Source organism: Amblyomma mixtum, chromosome 9 (genome assembly GCF_055824585.1).
Source record: "Amblyomma mixtum isolate Tamu chromosome 9, ASM5582458v1, whole genome shotgun sequence".
NCBI lineage: Eukaryota > Metazoa > Arthropoda > Arachnida > Ixodida > Ixodidae > Amblyomma > Amblyomma mixtum.
In genome coordinates, this window is record NC_143020.1 from 66,837,604 (window position 1) to 66,855,651 (window position 18,048).

Sequence of the window (18,048 nt, forward strand, 5' to 3'; positions counted from 1 at the left end):
ATGGTATACACCAGTATTCTCTGTTTCTGAATATGTGGGGCACTTCTAAAGGTCCATGTAAACTACATAAGTTGAGGACAGCTTCGTTGTTAGTTTGAATACTGTGTTTGTACTTCATAACAGGGTTAAGTTTATGTAAGTTGGAGCACTCGCTTCATCGCCATCGACAGGGGCCGCGTGACCGTACGGCTCCTGCCTTGTTGAGTGTGTGCAGTGCGCGGTGTTGTTGCGCGTTTCTCATTTAGATAGGGAGCGTGCTTCCCCCGCGGCATCCGGACATTATGGACACTGTGGACATTATTACGTGCAGTGAATGACTTTTGTTTGCAGGGCGACAGGAGTCGCCGTCGTGCTTTGAGTGATCGCTTTTCCGTAATCGAGCGACACTAGTCGCGAACTGTACTCTTGTATTTTTTGAGGGACTGTGGTCCCTTATCGTGTAACCATGGGGTCCAATAAAATTCTCTTGGAAGTTTATGTAAGTGGTGTATGGGGAGTACAATACACGAAGCAAAAAGTTCTCTTGCTTGGGCGTCATATGAGGCATTTGCTACATGACGAATTGCTTTCTTTTGTAATAGCATTAATTTGGTATGGTTGGATTCAGTTGTGTCCGTCCATACAAGACTGCAGTAGTTAATATGAGGAGCGAAAATTGAATTATAAAAAATTAACTTAATTGTAGTCGGAAGCATTGTTCTAAACTTACACAATACGCCACAAGCTCTTGCCAGGCTTCCCTCCACGCGTTAAACGTGGGCATTTAGATGTTTACTGAACGTCACACCCAATGTTTTTATTTTTTTAACGTCTTTTATTTGTTCGGAACCGAGTTTTATGTCGATATCCAGACCAAAAACCTGTACAGGAGTAAATAATATGGCTGTTGTCTTAGCAACGTTAACTTGTAAACTATTTATTTGAGTCTATTGAGACAATTTTTCAAGTGTAACATTTGCGAAATCAGTGAGTTCTTCCATATTAGCTGACTGGAAAAAAATGCTTGTGTCGTCTGCATAAATGGTGTAAGATGGAAGTGTGCTGGTCTTTACAATATCATTTTTGTAAATATAAAATAAAACCGGTCCGAGTACACTGCCTTGCGGCACACCTGAAGTGACATTTAATAGAGAAGAGTGAACTTCGTTGATTACGACGCATTGCTTACGGTGGTGTAAATATGACTTGAGAAGGTTACCAGAAACTTCGAAACCCATAATGCTCTAACTTTGTAGATAAAATTTTGTGGTCAATTCTGTCGAATGCTTTCGAGAAATCGATCAGAATACCTAGGGTCATTTTGTTATTTTCAAACCCTCTAAGTATTAATTCCTTCTGCGTCAACAAAGCTAATTCAGTGGACATGCCTCGACGGAACCCAAATTACTGTGGACATAAAAGATTGTGCTTATCACAGAAACTGGTGATTCGCTTGCATATTATTTTTTCTGGACCTTTGAAAAAACGGGCAACACTGAGATCGGTCGATTATTTTAAAAGTTATTTTTATCGCCTGATCTATATAACCTCCTATCTTGCACACTGCATAATATCTGGAAAGGTACCAGTATGTAAACACGTATTGTAAATCTAACAAAGAGCTGGAGTCAGCAGGTCTAAGAAGTATTTAACGGGTTTAATTTCAAGATCATCAATGTCCCGGGCTTTACTGTTCTTTAGGAACATAAAAATAGAGTAAATTTCTTCATCAGTTCTCGGTTCAAAAAAGGCAGATTTAGAATTGGGTGCACCTAAATATATTTTACTTTCAGCGCTGTCTCGTATAGGTGTTCCTGAAGAGAGATTTGTAAAGTATTTGTTAAACTCGTCCCCGAGGTCCTTCCCTTTTAGTGTTTTAGCACTTACTATTAGTTGAAGTACTTGATTGTTGCGTGTGCTAGAACATCAATCTGACTAGTTGAATTGTTAAATAAAATTTCAAAATGCGTATTTTTTGTTTTACGCAAAGTGGTTGTGACAAAGTTGCTGTATTTTTTGAAATCTGAGAGGTCATCCAAGCTCCGTGTCTTCACGAACTTTGCGTATAGTTGTTCCTTTCTTTTAATCAATTTAAAGCACTCATCTGTCATCCAAGGCTTGCGTAACTTTTTAGATTTGTTTATAATTTTTAACCTAAAACATATGTGATAGCATGACTTAAATAATGAGAGAAATATTTCATATGCTTGCTGAGCAGTTTTGCACGCAAAAACCCGACTCCGGTTTAAACTGCTTATTTCATTCCTAAACACCTCTAGGGTCCTGAAACTTATATCTCTGACAGTGTACGAATCAGAGTGGCTAACCTTTCTTTTAAGAAACGTATTACATTTGTAGATCATGTAGATTGGGAAGTGATCACTTAGTCCCGTAATTATTCAGGCCGACTTAACACAGTCACTCATATTGCTAGCCACAAATAAATCTAAAAGGCTCTCTGAATGATGGGTGATTCGTGTTGGCTCTGTTATGACATTGCCACAAGATAAAGAAGTAAGCAAAATTTGAAATTCACGTGAGGCAGCAGTGTTACCCAACAGAATAATGTTACAGTCACCGCCTAAAATGATTTGCAGCTTATTCGTAATTATAAATTCAAGAACGTTTCTAAAGACTTAAAAAAAAACGGTTTATGTTCCCATTAGGTGTCGGTAAATGACAGCAAACAACTTGTTTTCACTTTGAGTCGTTATAACCTCGTAATCAGCATTAATTTCAGTAAAGTCTGGCTGTACAGCACATGCAAACTGTTTTGATACCAGCTGTAGTACACCGCCACCACGTCGGTGGGACCTGTTTAAAAAAAAAAAACTCTCGCATCCTGGGAGATTCAAAACATCAGCTGTAGAAGATTACCACGTTTCGGTAACCATAATAACTTGAATCTTGAAAAGGAATTCGGCAAGAAACATAACCAGTTCGTCGTGTTTCTTTCGCGAACTTTGGGCGTTGCAATGCAGAACACTGATATAACTGTTGCCAGAAGGACAGGTAACATCGTGAGGAGCAGCTATCAAAAATAATCATACAAGTACAAAAGTGCACGCCATAGGCACTAAGGGAGAGGCGGCTACATTGCGCATCTTATCCAGGTCGGACTCACAATCAATTCGGATAACTCGGGACGTTTCCGTTTTCCGTGCGTAAACCCTGCCGTTCCCGACCCATGCGTAACGCCAGGCCACCTCCCGTTTCTTGCCAGTCGTCATACCAAGCAACTTTCTCATTTTTGGGCACAGACGCTCATCAACAAAGACAGACTTTCTCTGAGAAACCCAGTTCATCTGCACCGCACCGAATTTTTCGTGCTTCCCGAAGAATGGCATCGCACTTAGCGCGGTTGCTGAATGCTACTGCAATGTTGCCGTTACTATTCGTTTTTTGCTGCGGCCTTTTTTTCGACAGTATCGTCGTCGCCATCTTTCTGGTCAGCAGCAGTGTTTCGCACAGGAACCCTGTGGCAGATCTCAATATCTTCTTGTGTTATACAATCACCAAGTGCGTCACCAAGCCTGCCCAGAACATCCATCAAATTTTCGTTTTCGTCCTCAGGAATGCCTCTAATCTCAAGAATTTTTTTCCTCGAGTACTGATCCTGTGCGGTGATCCACATCGAGTTTTCATTTGCCATTTTTTTTAGTTGTGCAAGTTCTTTGATCAGCTCCTCATTTGTGACTTTCAGAGCGGCATTCTCTTTTTCCCGATCACCACAGTCTCTCCGAAAGTCCTCAACATCTTTGTTCATGTGCTCTAGACTAGCCTTCAGTTCCCTTATTTCTTTGCGCATTTCACGCTTCAAGTCAGCTATCTCAGTTCCCATGATGAACAAGAAACACGTTTACACTGGTCGTAGGTAATAGCAAATGGTAACAGCAACTGGCAGCAGAAGCAACGGGAACGACTTAGAAGTACTAATGCAACAAAGTTGCGAGAATTCGAACCTGCGAAACAAGCAGAAAATGAGCGTGTGTTCGGTCCAATGCAGAAAAGCAGGAAAGGAATACGTATGTGGAAGCCTTTTGTCTTGTTCATATTCGCGATCCGGTGGGGGGGGGGCGGGGGGTCGAATTTTGATGGAGGCGAAATTGTAGAGACCGCTGTGCTGTGCGTCACTGTCATGTGGTGAAGCGTTCAGGCCAGGGTACTCGTAAATACCACGGGGAAGCCAACCGAAGTGCATAGTCGCGACGAAATCCCCATAGCGTGCCCTTATTAGCATCACAGCAGGCGTTATAGGAACCATGTCTTAGAAATCGACGCTATTCTCCCCTCCTCTCCCTCTCATCAACGACTTTACTCCTGCAAGACCCTGTTTCTGGCACTGAACCTCATGCAAGCTGGGGTAGAAATGGCCGCTTTGCATATAGGCTGACGTATTGGGTCAGTGTATACACTTTCAGGGCCGCCTCGAGAGCACTCGGTACAAGTGTTGGCCTCCCTCGGCACGCATCGACGGCGCACTGAAAGCTTTATAGGTTTTCCTCTATCAAGGCGGTATTATGCAGGCCTGTTCCAATGCGACGTATGCGATCAAGGCAGCCTATGAATACGATTAAGCAACGATTTAACAAAGAGGTCGTGGGGCCACTTCGACTTCGTTATAATGAAAAGCAACGGTGCATATATTTCGCCGACGTGTACTTTGTATTGCGTCGTTGTCATCATAAGGCGTAGAGTCGAAGTTCTGAATCCTTTGTGTGAAATAGTTTAATTCTTTTAGCGTATACTGATGTATACTATATTATTCTATTCGAACCCTGCCCTCTCGGGTGCACTCTGTACGGCGAAGTTAAAGTAACTGAATTTAACCTAAAATTAACTTTCATATGAGAGCTTAGGGTTCGCAGCCATTCCTTGAGGCATGGCGTTCTTGGTCAGACAACTGGTCTTGCTACCTTGCCTCGTGATGACGTCACTCACGGGAAAAAGAATTCGAGAAAGCCTCCTGATAACAAGTAACCTTGCGATGTTATCAAGGGAGGAGAATCAAGATCAATGCCTGTTTTTCAGCAGGGCTTATCATTTGAAGCAGTGCGAATGCGCAAACGAATGAAACACGCCCCTGAGGTCATAGCATAGCTTTCGCTCTAAATTAGCGATGTGCCTGGACTCATCAGCTGGGAAAGAGTTTTGGCGGATAGCGGCACCAAAAGCTATCCCACAACAATCATTCTTCTTTCACTCCTACCTTCCTGCCTTCCCTTGCGGCGCGTTTCAGGTGTCCGCCGAGATATGTGAGACGAATACTTCGCCAATTTCCTTCGTCAAAAACCAATTAACCAACAATCATTATTTCGCATATTTTTTAGCGTACGGGATCAACACGTGTGAGTGACACAGCTTTCCACCGGCGACAGATTTCGCTCGGCGCGCAGTCCGGCATACGCAGCAAAAGCGGCAGCCGATAACCCTGCGATAATCGCCCTGGCAAACGGGGAGGGAAAAAAAGGAAAGACGTTACTGCGATCCTTGTGGCGGCGGAATACGCATTTCTGCGACGCTCAGTGCAACGAGCGTAGGTCAAGAACGATGCCTGCTGCAAGCGCGCAGTATGCGACAGTGGGATTTTCCCCTGAGCTCGACTGGAGGGCACTGAAGTTCGTCGAACCCCTGCCTCCACATCGGATATGCAGTGCCTGTGGCCTGGTGAGGAGGAGAACGGCCCTGCTACCATGCACACACGTGTTATGCGAGTGCTGCTACGAGCAGTGCGGGCGGCATGCATCGCATGCGTGTCCGCTGGACGGCAACCACTACGAGGAGGAGGACGTCGCTCTTGTGGACTTCCCTGCGGAAGAGCTGCTTCGGAGAGAGGTAAGCGAAGCAGATAAAACATCCGAAATGTTTGTCCAAAGGAACTTTTCACTAGAACAGCGCTGTATCAAATAGGTCATGATTTGTCGCCAGAGAATCGTGTGTAAAGCGAAATTAATTTGTTTTTTGAGTTGGAAGAGGAGTTTGGTCGCGACGAACATAGTTGGTCGAACATAGTGTTTAATGCACGTACTCCTTTGCCGCGGCAGAGTGAGAGCTGCATGCCTGTTTTCTTCGGTTTCTCTGAAATTACAGGGTTGTACGTACAATGCTCACATTTCTCGCGTTCAGCTCTCTTATTAATTTCATATAACAGCAGACATTACGCGAGAACAACGCAAAAACTGAGAACGAAAGGGCAAAAGGCGCGACTTGGTGCATTGAAATACACAAGACACCTGACTTCCGGGACAAGCCGTCCAACTGCCGGTGGCCTCACTCGCGCTCGTCTCGGAAAGCGGGAATGCGGCATCCAGCCGCCTAGTGGAGATCTGTGGGCGTAGACGCTGTGAGCGAAAGACAGCATGAGGCGGCGCACGTGCTTTGTAAAGGTGCAGAAGCTTCTACTTTTTGCTGAAGCCATCTAGCGGCGCTGCAGAGCTGTGACGTCACCTCTTGCATGAATATAAGGAGGGGCGCGCGAGAGAAGAATAATTCAGGGCGGGCGCTCGGCGGGCCTAAAGCGCGGAGAGGCGAAAGCCGTAAGCGCGGTGTTGTTGCTAGTGTCACTGATGTCTGGTTACTATGTTAAGCTTCGCCTCTGAGTATGGAACTCGTAGCGCCATGCAACCTTCCAGGGAGTCCTCAGAACGACATCGCCCATTCGGCTCTACGTCTTCGGTAAATTAGTTTTTGAGGAGAGTAAAGGAAATGTATGTCTCGCATGTCTCCCTGGAGACTTGAACCTCGCCCTAATGGAAGGGAGGAAGATGGGAGTGAACGAAGACACCGTATTCACTAGACGCGCTTTTGTTCATTCCGAACCATGGAGCTGGCATGCCGGATTTTTTACCGTGCTCGTCTCGCACTCCGGAGACCCTGGTTCGATACCCCAACTCGACCAATTTCCTACTCTGTTTTATTTATTGATGTGGTCTGGCTAGAAAGCTTAATTAGAATTGGTTGATTAAGCAATGAGCTAAACTCAGTCCCACTTAGTTGGAGGATCACTATGCGATACCTTTAATTTGTTGCATGGTTAATAGCCAAAGTACAATTTGACCCGTTTGAAATTCGCGCACTGTGACGTCACAATCATTTCGACCAATTGAAAAGCGTGACATTTCTGTCTACAACTCCTGCTTACAACGATGAGGCACTAAAGGCTTCCGCCTTAATAAATGAACCATGGGGGAATGGTGGCACAGAGGTATCTGCTACAGCCAGCGTCGACGCTTCAGGGGACGCGATTGTTGCGACGCGCGTCTGTTCTTTTACTCTTTCCTCTCATACCTTTCAACAGGTGCGGAAGCGTGCGTTTCCGAAGTGAACGCAAAGAACCATGGGAAAATCGTCTGTCAGCTACTGCCGGTTATAAATTTTTTCCAGGCTCTGCCTTGCGCATAGCAATTGCCGTACATTCGTGTATCAATTATTCCCTACTCTATTTGTCCTGCGACATTGCTTATTGCACAGCATCACTTTAAGATCAGCGCGTGCTGCGTATGAAAGCATCCTGAACGCGGAAAATGCAAATAACAAAAGTTGTGTGTTTATTCGTGGTTATAATATGTCAGCGTAGGCTGGCTGTTCTGCGTAAGCACGGCACTTGGTTGAGTAGGCGGTTAAACTAGTTTAACGCGTTAGTCATTACATATTAGTTTTGTTTTTTTCTCGTGCGAGCTATACTTGTCGTGGATGAGCAGTTTCGCGAGAGAGCGCATGAGCGAAGCTGCGCATGCGCGAGGAGCGAGTGACGTCACAGCTGAGCAGCTGTTGCGCCGGAGGCGCCGACGCGCACTTCAGAACCGTAGATTCATAGACCTGGCAGACGCACCGGCGCCGGCGCGCTTTCCAGAGGGTAGCAGACGCCCTATGGCTTCAGCGTCGTGTTTCTGGCACAACATTGTAAATGCCGTCGCATGCAGCACACACCTGTCACTACCGCCACTTAGCTTAAAGCACATTTTGAGGTGTCCACTGTTCCAAGAGAATGGTTTTCCGCCTTCCCTGTGGTTCAGGTGTCCACCGAGATGTGGACACCTCGCCCTCACTTCAAGCTACGTATATCCTGGTATAGCAGAGCTAAGCCAGCGCAAATTTTTATTGCGAAAGCAATACTACGCTAAGTTTTGAGCCTTCAGCGCGGAGCGACGGTAGTTACGGTGGACCTTTCGCTGAGTGACGTGATACCAGCTGCGAAAAAAAGGGCCCCCAGCTCAATCCGTCGGCGGAGGGCGGCGGTAGTCACGGCGGAGAGCCTCGTGCTCCTCTCACCAGTGGCGCTACAGTCGAGGTGACGTCATACCAGCTGCGAAAAAAAGGGCCCCCAGCTCGATCCCTCGGCGGAGGGCGGCCGTAGTCATAATAATAATAATAATGCCTTTATTTTCCATCACAAGGATGAGGGAGGCAGAGAGAAAAAGCTTGGGATGCAGCTTGACGAGCTCTCGCCTCCCCAAAAATAGATAGAAGTTCTACAGGAAAAATATGCAGACAGCATAACAGCATACCAGCAAAGATTAAAAAAAAGAAAGAAAAACCCAGCAGTAATACTAAAGAAATAAAGGAAGCATGAACAGAACCTATTTTTTGATACAACTGTAACACTTTGTAGCGCGTAAAAATGAAACGTAAAGACAAAATTACATAAAATGACAAATTGCAAAATTGTAATCACATAAATTTAAACACAATTACAGGAATTACCATTCAGAAGTTACAAAATCACAACCACAAAAAATTATACAAAATTACAGAAATTACGATTCAAAAGTTAAACCCGGTAACAATATATTTGAAACAAAGTTTTGCAACTCTTTTTTTTTTCGAGTGCTCAACAGTCATGTTGTGGCTATGGGAGAGGTTAAGATAGTGCAGCAGACTATACCTATGCATCTGTTTGCCATAACCTGTTCTGTATGCATAAATGTGCCATATTTCGTTGCTTCTTGTTTTGTACGATGCGTGTTTTTTGCATAATGAAGCCAGTGTGGCAATGAAAGGAGTATTGTTTTTATTTTCGGTTTTCTAATTAGAGAGTAAGCAGTATGCATATAAATCAGTAATTGGCATTATGTCGCCTTTCTCAAAAAGTGGTTTCGATGGGTGGTCATATGCTACATTATATACTATTCTAAGAATTCTTTTTTTGGGGTAAATAATCTTTGGAGGTTTGTGAAAGATGTATTTCCCCATACCAAGTGACAGTAATTTAGATGCGAGCAGAACAATGAATTATACAGGAGCATTTTTACATTTACAGGGAGAATGTTTTTGTGAGCGTAAACTGTTCCTATGACACGGGATAGTTTAGATGCTATGTAATCTCTGTGCTCGTCCCAAGTCATTTTCTCATTGAAAAATACACCTAGTATTTTGAGAGCTAACAACATCTATTTTCAAACTATCAAGAAATATACCAGCATTATTTTGGATGTTCTTGTTCTCGGGCCGGAAAATAATGGCTTTAGTTTTTGAGGTAATAATCTTGAGGGCGTTAAATCTTGCCCACTTTTCAAGTTGAGTATGCGTTGTGTTTGCTTTTGCAATCATAGATGAGGGGCATGACCCGGAAAAAAGCAAGGTGGTGTCGTCTGCATATATTACAATTTTTGTTTCTATGTCTATTTCTGTTATGTCATTCACATATATATTTAAAAGGAATGGGCCCAAGATGCTGCCTTGGGCCACACCAGATAAGATAGCTTTGACATCTGATCGGTGACCGTTTAATGCTACATACTGCGGTCGATGCTTAAGATAACTGCTCAAAAGTAACAAGGATTGTCCACGGAAACCTTATACTTGAAGCTTTTTAAGCAGTAACATGTGGCTAAGATGATCAAAGGCCTTTGAAAAATCTACATATATTCCTAAAGCTAAACATTTGTCATCAAAAGAGTTTAAAACGAATTCTTTTTGTTCTAACAAAGCAAGTTCCGTAGAAAGATTTTTCCGAAATCCAAACTGTGAAGGTGTTACTATATTATGCTTATTACAGAAGTTATTCATCCGGGACAAAATTATTTTTTCAAACCCTTTGGAGAAAACAGGCAATATTGACAATCGCCTATAGTTTGCAAAGTCATTTTTGTCTCCCTTTTTGTAGACAACTGTTACCTTTGCAGTCTGCATCTTCTGTGGAAACACACCATTTGCTAGACAAAGGTTAAATATGTGTGTGATATAGGGTGCAATTCTGTCGAGGACATGTTTCACAGGTTTAATCTTAACACCGTCAGCATCGCTACTTCCGCTGTTATTTAATGCCAGAAATACTGACACTACTTCAGCCTCTGTAACAGCACTTAAGAAACAGGTGTGATCCACGGTGCACTTTATGTAATTCAAAGCCATTTCATCATAATCAATTCTTTTCAGTTCCACAAGTCATTAAATGCATCTGCTAACTTCTTGCCAGACCATTATTCATTTTGGTCACGGCGGTGACCCTCGCGCTCCTCTCACCAGTGGCGCTACAGTCGAGGTGACGTCATACCAGCTGCGAAAAAAAGGGCCCCCAGCTCGACCCGTCGGCGGAGGGCGGCCGTGGTCACGGCGGTGAGCCTCGCTCTCCTCTAACCAGTGGCGCTACAGTCGAGGTGACGTCATACCAGCTGCAAAAAAAAGGGCCCCCGGCTTGATCTGTCGGCGGAGGGCGGCGGTAGTCACGGCGGTGAGCCTCGCGCTCCTCTCACCAGTGGCGCTACAGTCGAGGTGACGTCACACCAGCTGCGAAAAAAAGGGCCCCCAGCTCGATCTGTGGGCGAAGGGCGGCGGTAGTCACGGCGGTGAGTGTCGCGCTTCTCTCACCAGTCACGCTACAGTCAAGGTGACGTCATGATCATCATCATCAGCGTGACTACGCCCACTGCAGGACAAAGGCCTCTCCAATGTCTTACCAATTAACACTGTCCTGCGCCAGCCGCGGCCACCTTATTGCCGCAAATTTCTTAATCTCATCCGCCCAACTAATTTTCAGCCGCCCCCTCCTACGTTTGCCTTCTCTTGGAACCCACTCCGTTACCCTAAAGGACCAGCGATTATCTTCCCCTCGCATTACATGCCCTGCCCAAGCCCACTTCTTCCTCTTGATTTCAACTAGGATATCATTACCCCGCGTTTGTTCTCTCACCCACTCCACCCGCTTCCGATCTCTTAACGTTACACCTATCATTTTTCTTTCCATAGCTCGCTGCGTTGTCCTTAAAGGGACACTGAGGAGAAATTGAAGTTGGCTTGTATCGACAGAATACCAGCTCCTGATTACAAAAACGCCACTCATACTGACAACAAAGCTCTTGTAACGTAGAAAAGAGCAAGAACCAAAATACAGGTATCGCCGCCACAGGCAAACTCGCAAGTACAAGCGTGATGAGATCATAGAACAAAACAGTGTTGCTAGAACGAATGGTTCTAGCAACACCAGGAACCGAGAAACCATGCATCACTGAGGCGCAGCCAATCATGCGCAAATCTCCTTGACGTCGCCAGATGGCGCCACGTGCCCGGCTGCTACGCGCGCTCCTGAAGCATCGGGACAAATCAGCGCCTTTTTTCCGGCGGTAGGCGGGCTCCCGGTATTCCGCTAGCGGTAACAAGGTGCAAGGTATGCTAAAGGTGTCTATTTGCGAGAACTTCGTTGACGACTTCGAGAACGAGATCCATCGTAACGCTGGCAAAACGCCAGTGCAAACTTAATCGAAGCGACTGTAGCGACGGCCGCAATAGCCGATAGATGCCTTCAACGTGCGGCCGGCGGTAGCTTTCTTTTCGGCTGCTGCTAGGCCGCACTGCTGGCAGCCAGAAATCACGGAGTCTGCGTTACGTCATGTGCACGTCATGTTTCACGTCTCTTAGTCCTCTGTCGTCATAGACGAATCCCAAGTTTGAATCAGAGCGGCGGGAAAAACTTTTTCAACTTCGAATTCAAATTTCTTAGAAATAAATGCATCTTTCGCTGCCGACCAAGTGGCAACAAAGCCATGACATGCCGAACTATCGGATTTTACTATAAAAAAAATATTAATAGTGCTCTCCTCAGTGTCCCTTTAAGCTGAACCCTCTTTGTTAGCCTCCACGTTTCTGCCCCATAGGAGAGTACCGGTAAGATACACCTGTTGTATACTTTTCTCTTGAGGGATATTGGTAAACTGCCATGCATGATCTGAGATAACTTGCCATATGCGCTTCACCCCATTCTTATTCTTCTAGTTATTTCCCTCTCATGATCTGGATCAGCTCGATCTGTCGGCGGAGGGCGGCGGTAGTCACGGCACGGCCGGTCTCGACGCGCGCGCTTTCTCGCTCTCTCCTTACGGCCTGAGCAGGCGCCGAGAGAACAAAGCATTTTTTCTGCGCTGCACCACCGCTGATGTCCGCGAGAGGGCGCTGTGAGCCGACCCGTAACCCGTCCAACCCGACCCGGCGCTGGAATCGAGGCACCCTAACCCGTCCTGCGGCTGCGCCAGAGCCAGTTTTGAGCAGTCGGCGCGCACGGGCCCATTTTTTCACGTGTTGGTTTTGTCGCTGTGTTTAGCTCGTCAACGAAAGGATTGCGATGTGTCTCATGCTTTGCGCGTCTTGCTTGCAGGGTCACGTTTCTCAGCAAGTTTTCTGCAACGGACTTTTTATGGATATTCGTTTCAGAAACTTGTGAAGTGAAGCTGCGCATATGGTGTACTGCTGTGTCGCTGTACTTAAACGCGTGTACGAAAGGTTTTCCACGTGATGTCATTTATGCGCCTGCCTCATGCTTCGCGCGCCTTGCTAGCGTGCTTGTGACGACGAACAACACTAGCAGTCCTCTGCACAAACTTCGGCGTACTCAACAGAATCGTGAAGTTCACTATCCAAAGCCGTAGTTTCTAGCTCTCCTGGAAATGATTTCGGCGTCTTTTGTTTTTAAAAAGGCGGCCAAGTATCTCCCTTCGAAAACAGCGCAAAAAGGAAACGGACGACACAGAAGAGGAGAGGACAGGCGCTAACTTGCAACTTTATTTTCGGAATGCCACCACGTCTAATATATAGGAGCCCATCACCAACATCAAGCGATGAGCATGAGCAAAGAAGAGCACAATAGCGTGTGGACAATAAGCAAAAAATTCCGGTAAAGTAAGAAAACGAAAACACGGTGCCGGGGGAACACCGAGAGAAATGAGACATCGTGTACTGAAACTTACTGCAAAAAGCGCTTTTCAAGCTTGTCAAAGTTAACAGCCAAACAAATAACGCCGCAAAACGGGGAGACAAAAATATATCGGCTAAAAGATGAAAGGATTGTACAAGGCTCTACACTAAGACAAGCACGTGGTGAAGACAGAATGACAATGAGGAAACTACATTTATGGGATTGGCAATGGAAGTAAAAGATAGCAGACAATTAGGCCGAAAACAGGTAAGGGATGTGATACTGTACATAATAAAATGGAAAAAAAATTAAAAACTAGGAACCGATGAAGAATATGTGCATGAAAAAATACAGAAAGACCGATACAGAAAAGGATAAAACGAGAAGTATAAAACAGGAGTGTAGAGGGCTCCACGAGAAAACAACGAGGGGGGGGGATATGCAAATATGAGAAATGGCAAGGACAAATGAAGTAAAAGCCAATAAAATGGCAAGGAATAAAAGCAGTAAGAAAACGAAAAGGAAAAGCGGGACCGTTCCAGTTCACAAGAAAGGGTGCTTACGGTAAGCAGTCTTGAGACATGGTTCACACCTACAGATAGCCAACAAGGAATTCAGCTTCACTGTCCAGTAATTGAATACAAGGTGCGCTAACGCAGTTTTTCCCAGCTTTTCTTATAAAATACGCCTCCATGACTTCACGCTCTGTTTTTCCTTTAGCTGATGTTAAGAATTCTGTTTTATCTATTTTTGGATAGCCTCCGTTCTCTCGCTCTGTTTCACATGCTTTGCAATGGTCGGCTAGGTTGCTTCCTGATTTGTTGCGTACGCATAATCTTTGTTCTCTTGCCCTCTCATTGAAGCATCTTCCTGTCTGCCCAATGTGACGCCCGCAACTGATAGGAATTCTGTACAGAACGTTCGCCTGACATTCCGTAAACTTCGTTTATGTTTGGTCGTGCAGTCATCTCGTTTTACCATTTTCTTAGTGCAGATCTTGGAAAGCTTACATGAGGCAGAGAAAACTACTTGTACATTATAACGCGCAGCCAGCTTCTTGAAATTATGTGAAAACCTATGATAATATGGTATTACCTGGACCTTTTGATCCCTTCACTCCCCTGCTCACTACAGGAATCCTTGGGGGCTTTCGCAACCTACCAGGCTAAAGCTAAGCCCGCGCCAATTTTTCATATTTCATAGGCTTTATGTAAACTACGAAAAAAAGCACCATGTAGAAGATACGTTGCTGCAAAAACGGGATCGGTTTCTTGCTTTACTCCCTCTCCAACGTAAGGGAACGCACGTGACGCTGAAATAAATAATAGAAAATTTGCATAAGTGATCTTAGGTAATTAACAAATAGAGCGGATTTGAAAATTACTATGAGGATCCCCACATGACGGGAAACAATATGTTGTTGGTTTCGCCCAGCTCCGGTGAGCCAATTTTGTAGCGAGAGCTACACCACGCAACCAAATCGAGCATTTTGCCGCGAGCCTGCGAGGCTGATAGTGCGCATGCGCGCAACCATAGAGGAGCAGCAGGTGCGCGGCGCATGACGTCACAGTTCGCCGCCGCCGCCACGCGAGAATGAGCGGCGGAGACGCCTGTGGAAAGAGAAGAACGTCTTGCGAGGCGCAGACGCCAGGTAGCTCTCGCTACGTATATCCTGGCATAGCTGCGCTAAGCCAGTGGCAACTTTTTTTGTCATTTATTCATGGTACTTGAAACAATTTGCAGGTATGCAGGGTGTCCCAACTTACTTGGACAAAGATTTAAAAACAAAACCGAAGCTTTCTTCAGAGCTGATATTGCGATGATGTTGTTGGTGTTTATCTTAAGTTACAGTAACATTTTTTTCGCTCGTCCTATTTGAATAATTTGTCTAGATAAATCAATTAACTTTTTTAATATAGCACGAAACGCGCGAAGCGAGTGATGCATCTTTACAAAGCACGCATGAGAGCACTATAATCGCGGCGCATTCGGGCGCAAGGGGCTCGTTGCCACGTGGTATTTTTTTATACTCCGCGGGCTTTCGTTTACCCCAAATAAAAACGGCCACGCTAAGCGTATCTCGTTGTCAGTGCCTGGGTTGGACAATATTTGTGGAACTCCACAACATTCCTATTGACGCCTGAACGTATCAAGTTTAAAAAGTTAATTTATTTATCTCAACTAATTATTCAAATAGGAGGAGCTAAAAAAATGGTATCGTAACATCAGATAAACCCCAACAACATCCATGCAATTTCAGTTCTGAAGAACGCTTAGGTTTTCTCTTATTCGCTTAGAACTTGGTCCACGTTAGCTGGGACACTCTGTATATGCTGCTCCGTGAACGCGCGGAGCAGGCATAGTGAAGGTTGTAAATTGGTACTAGCATGCTTGAATTGCTCGCAGATATGTTACGAACATTTATACAGGGTGTCAAGCCTAACTTTAGCCAAGGGTTAAAAAAAAAGACATTTGAGGTAGGCCAGGGAAACCACTTACATACAGCTACCAGCCAGCTTGCGCATCCAAGGCAATTTTTATTTTGTAAATAATTAATTAGCTATTAAGATCATTTTTCTCAACCCCTAAATATTGATATTATACAGCAGATGTGAATAGCACAGTTGGAGAGCACCTTCAGAAACACCCATTGCATTTATTTGGGATAAAGAAAGCCTCACGTGTATCTTTTTTCCGAGCTGCAAAGAAAGCACGCGAAATGCAAAAAACAAAACAAAAAAACACGTGACTAGCGCATTCGCGCGTCACGATTGTGCTGATGTCAACCGTGGCTTGAGTGAATGAAGTCAGCTGCTGGTATGGTGCGACGACCTCATTTTTCGGGAATACCGATATGTCGGCGGTGGTTGCGGCGCCCGCGCGCGCCAGTCTGGAGCGCGATGGGGGAAGTTGCACTTTCTACATTTCCTTCAATTATTCAATGCAGGTTAGGTGCTGGAACGAAGTCAACGGCTGCGAGACCGTGGTGGCTGCTTCCCAGCTCCCCCAGCATTTCCAGCGGGAATGTAGACACCACTCTGCATGGTGCCCCAAGTGTTCGGCCTCGGTTCTGTGCAGCGATGTGTGCTCACACCTGAGATCGGAGTGTGCAGCACCGTCGACGCCTCGTGCTCCAGAATCTGGCCATCAGCCCAGCGACACGGAAGACGCAGCACTTCCAAACTCCTTCCAACGAGTCATTCAGGAGAAGGCGGTGGAAATGAGAGAGCATCTTGGGCAGCTGGTTGCTGATGTTCAATGCCGCGGTGATAGACTAAACGAAATGTCTCACGGGAGAAACACCTTTAAAGAAGCGCTCAGAGATGAACTGACCCAAGCAACGAGACAAATCCAGGAGAGTGTGACAAGGGGTGTGCGCGAATCCGCCAGTGGTAACGAGCAGTTGAAAGAGCAATTGATAACGCGTACTGATAACCTTTCGAGCAACCTAAACAAACTGGAAAAAATAGTTAAAGATGAGTTGGCGACTGCAAAGAAAGAGAGCTGTGACAATTGCTCGCGAATTCTAGAATCAATTCATGAAATGAAAGTTGAAACTGTGGATAATAGCGAGAGGACTCTGGACCGCATTAAGGCAGTGCTTGGAAGGCATGAACCACGACCAGAGCATACAGTCTTCTATGTCAGAGGCATCGAATCGCTCGAAGAAAAAGTGCTGAGAGAAGGCCATGCTTACTACGAGAGCGACCAGGTGTACATGTGTGGATACTGCATGTCACCTGGAGTCTACTTGATAAAGGATGGCGAATCAGTGCGCCTGCACGCCAGTCTCCGCTTGCATAAGGGTGACAACGACGGCGCTGTTGAGTGGCCATTCCAGCACAGAATACGGCTGGGCGTAATACACCCGCAAGATAAGAGGCAGTATCTCGTTGAAATTAAGTCACCCCGTGAATATCCATGCATACAAAAGCCTACAACACCAAGTAACTCAGCATTTTGTTTTTCTGATCCTTCGTTTAGGCTTAGCACTCTCAGGCTCAGTGGCGTCGTGGTGGAGGACCAGCTTCAGATTAAGTGGGAAGTGCTGCCGTGAGCCGCGCTGGCGGAAGGCGTTGGATGGAAGCCATTCTTCCCACAGGTTTTGGTTTCAGCAGTTTGTTGTTAATATTTAGCGCATTTATCATGGACGAATTCGCCCGTCTATTCAATTTCTTTCACGATGTGCATGCGTTCAGTTCGCTTCTTTTCTTTTATTCTGGTCTAATATGAAGAAATCGCATTAATTGCCAGTGAAACGTGTGACGCAATGTCCTAAGCAAAGAGTCTTTATCTAGTTATTTTCTTAAGCAGTGTTTTTTGCTTCATGTATTTGACTTAGTAACTAGACTTGTGTAATTGGGCCCGCGTCAGCCACAGTGCACCGAAAACAGATGTTTCTCTGAAATGATACTGAATGCTTACGAGGATAGATGGTGCGTTACAAAGTAAACAGCTGGGATGCTCCAAAGCGCTGCCTTTTACTTTAGCTACGAACTGGAGGGAATAAATGCACCATAAAAAATAAATTCACGTTATTTTCGTTCTTTGGTTTTTCTTCTTTAGTGTACCACGTATTTCAGCGTCTGTATAGCAGAAAGCGCAATTTAGCAGGAGGTAAACATGCCCTTGTAACCGGTTTGGTCGTGATGAAAATAAATAAAAAGCTTTGATTTGAGGGGTTGCAAGCTTCATTTTTTCCCGATTTAGCCTTTGTGGATGAGCCTGTCACAGTGGGGAAATAACATTGACAAGTGTATGGTTTTTCGGAGGAGACGAACATTCGTGTCTCAAAAAGTTTGGCAGGAAGTGGAGTTTTAAAAGCACTTCTCGTTATACTGAGCGCTTAATTTTCCGGTCAATGCTCAGTGCCTCATTGCGGTCTGATAGATGAAGAAGCCTACCGCACGAGAGCTTATTTATCGCGTTGCACCGAATCCTGG

The 18,048-nt window shown here is 45.3% G+C and overlaps 1 protein-coding gene across 1 annotated transcript; it reads left to right on the forward strand.

The window, feature by feature from the left end:
• Positions 1-5,529: 5,529 nt before the first annotated feature.
• On the forward strand, positions 5,530-17,162 carry LOC149329460 (TNF receptor-associated factor 6-like). The gene is made up of 3 exons (XM_089562237.1): positions 5,530-5,814; positions 16,053-16,494; positions 16,576-17,162. Exons 1-3 carry the CDS (start codon positions 5,530-5,532, stop codon positions 17,160-17,162), a joined length of 1,314 nt encoding a protein of 437 aa, XP_089418363.1.
• The last annotated feature ends 886 nt before the right edge of the window (positions 17,163-18,048 follow it).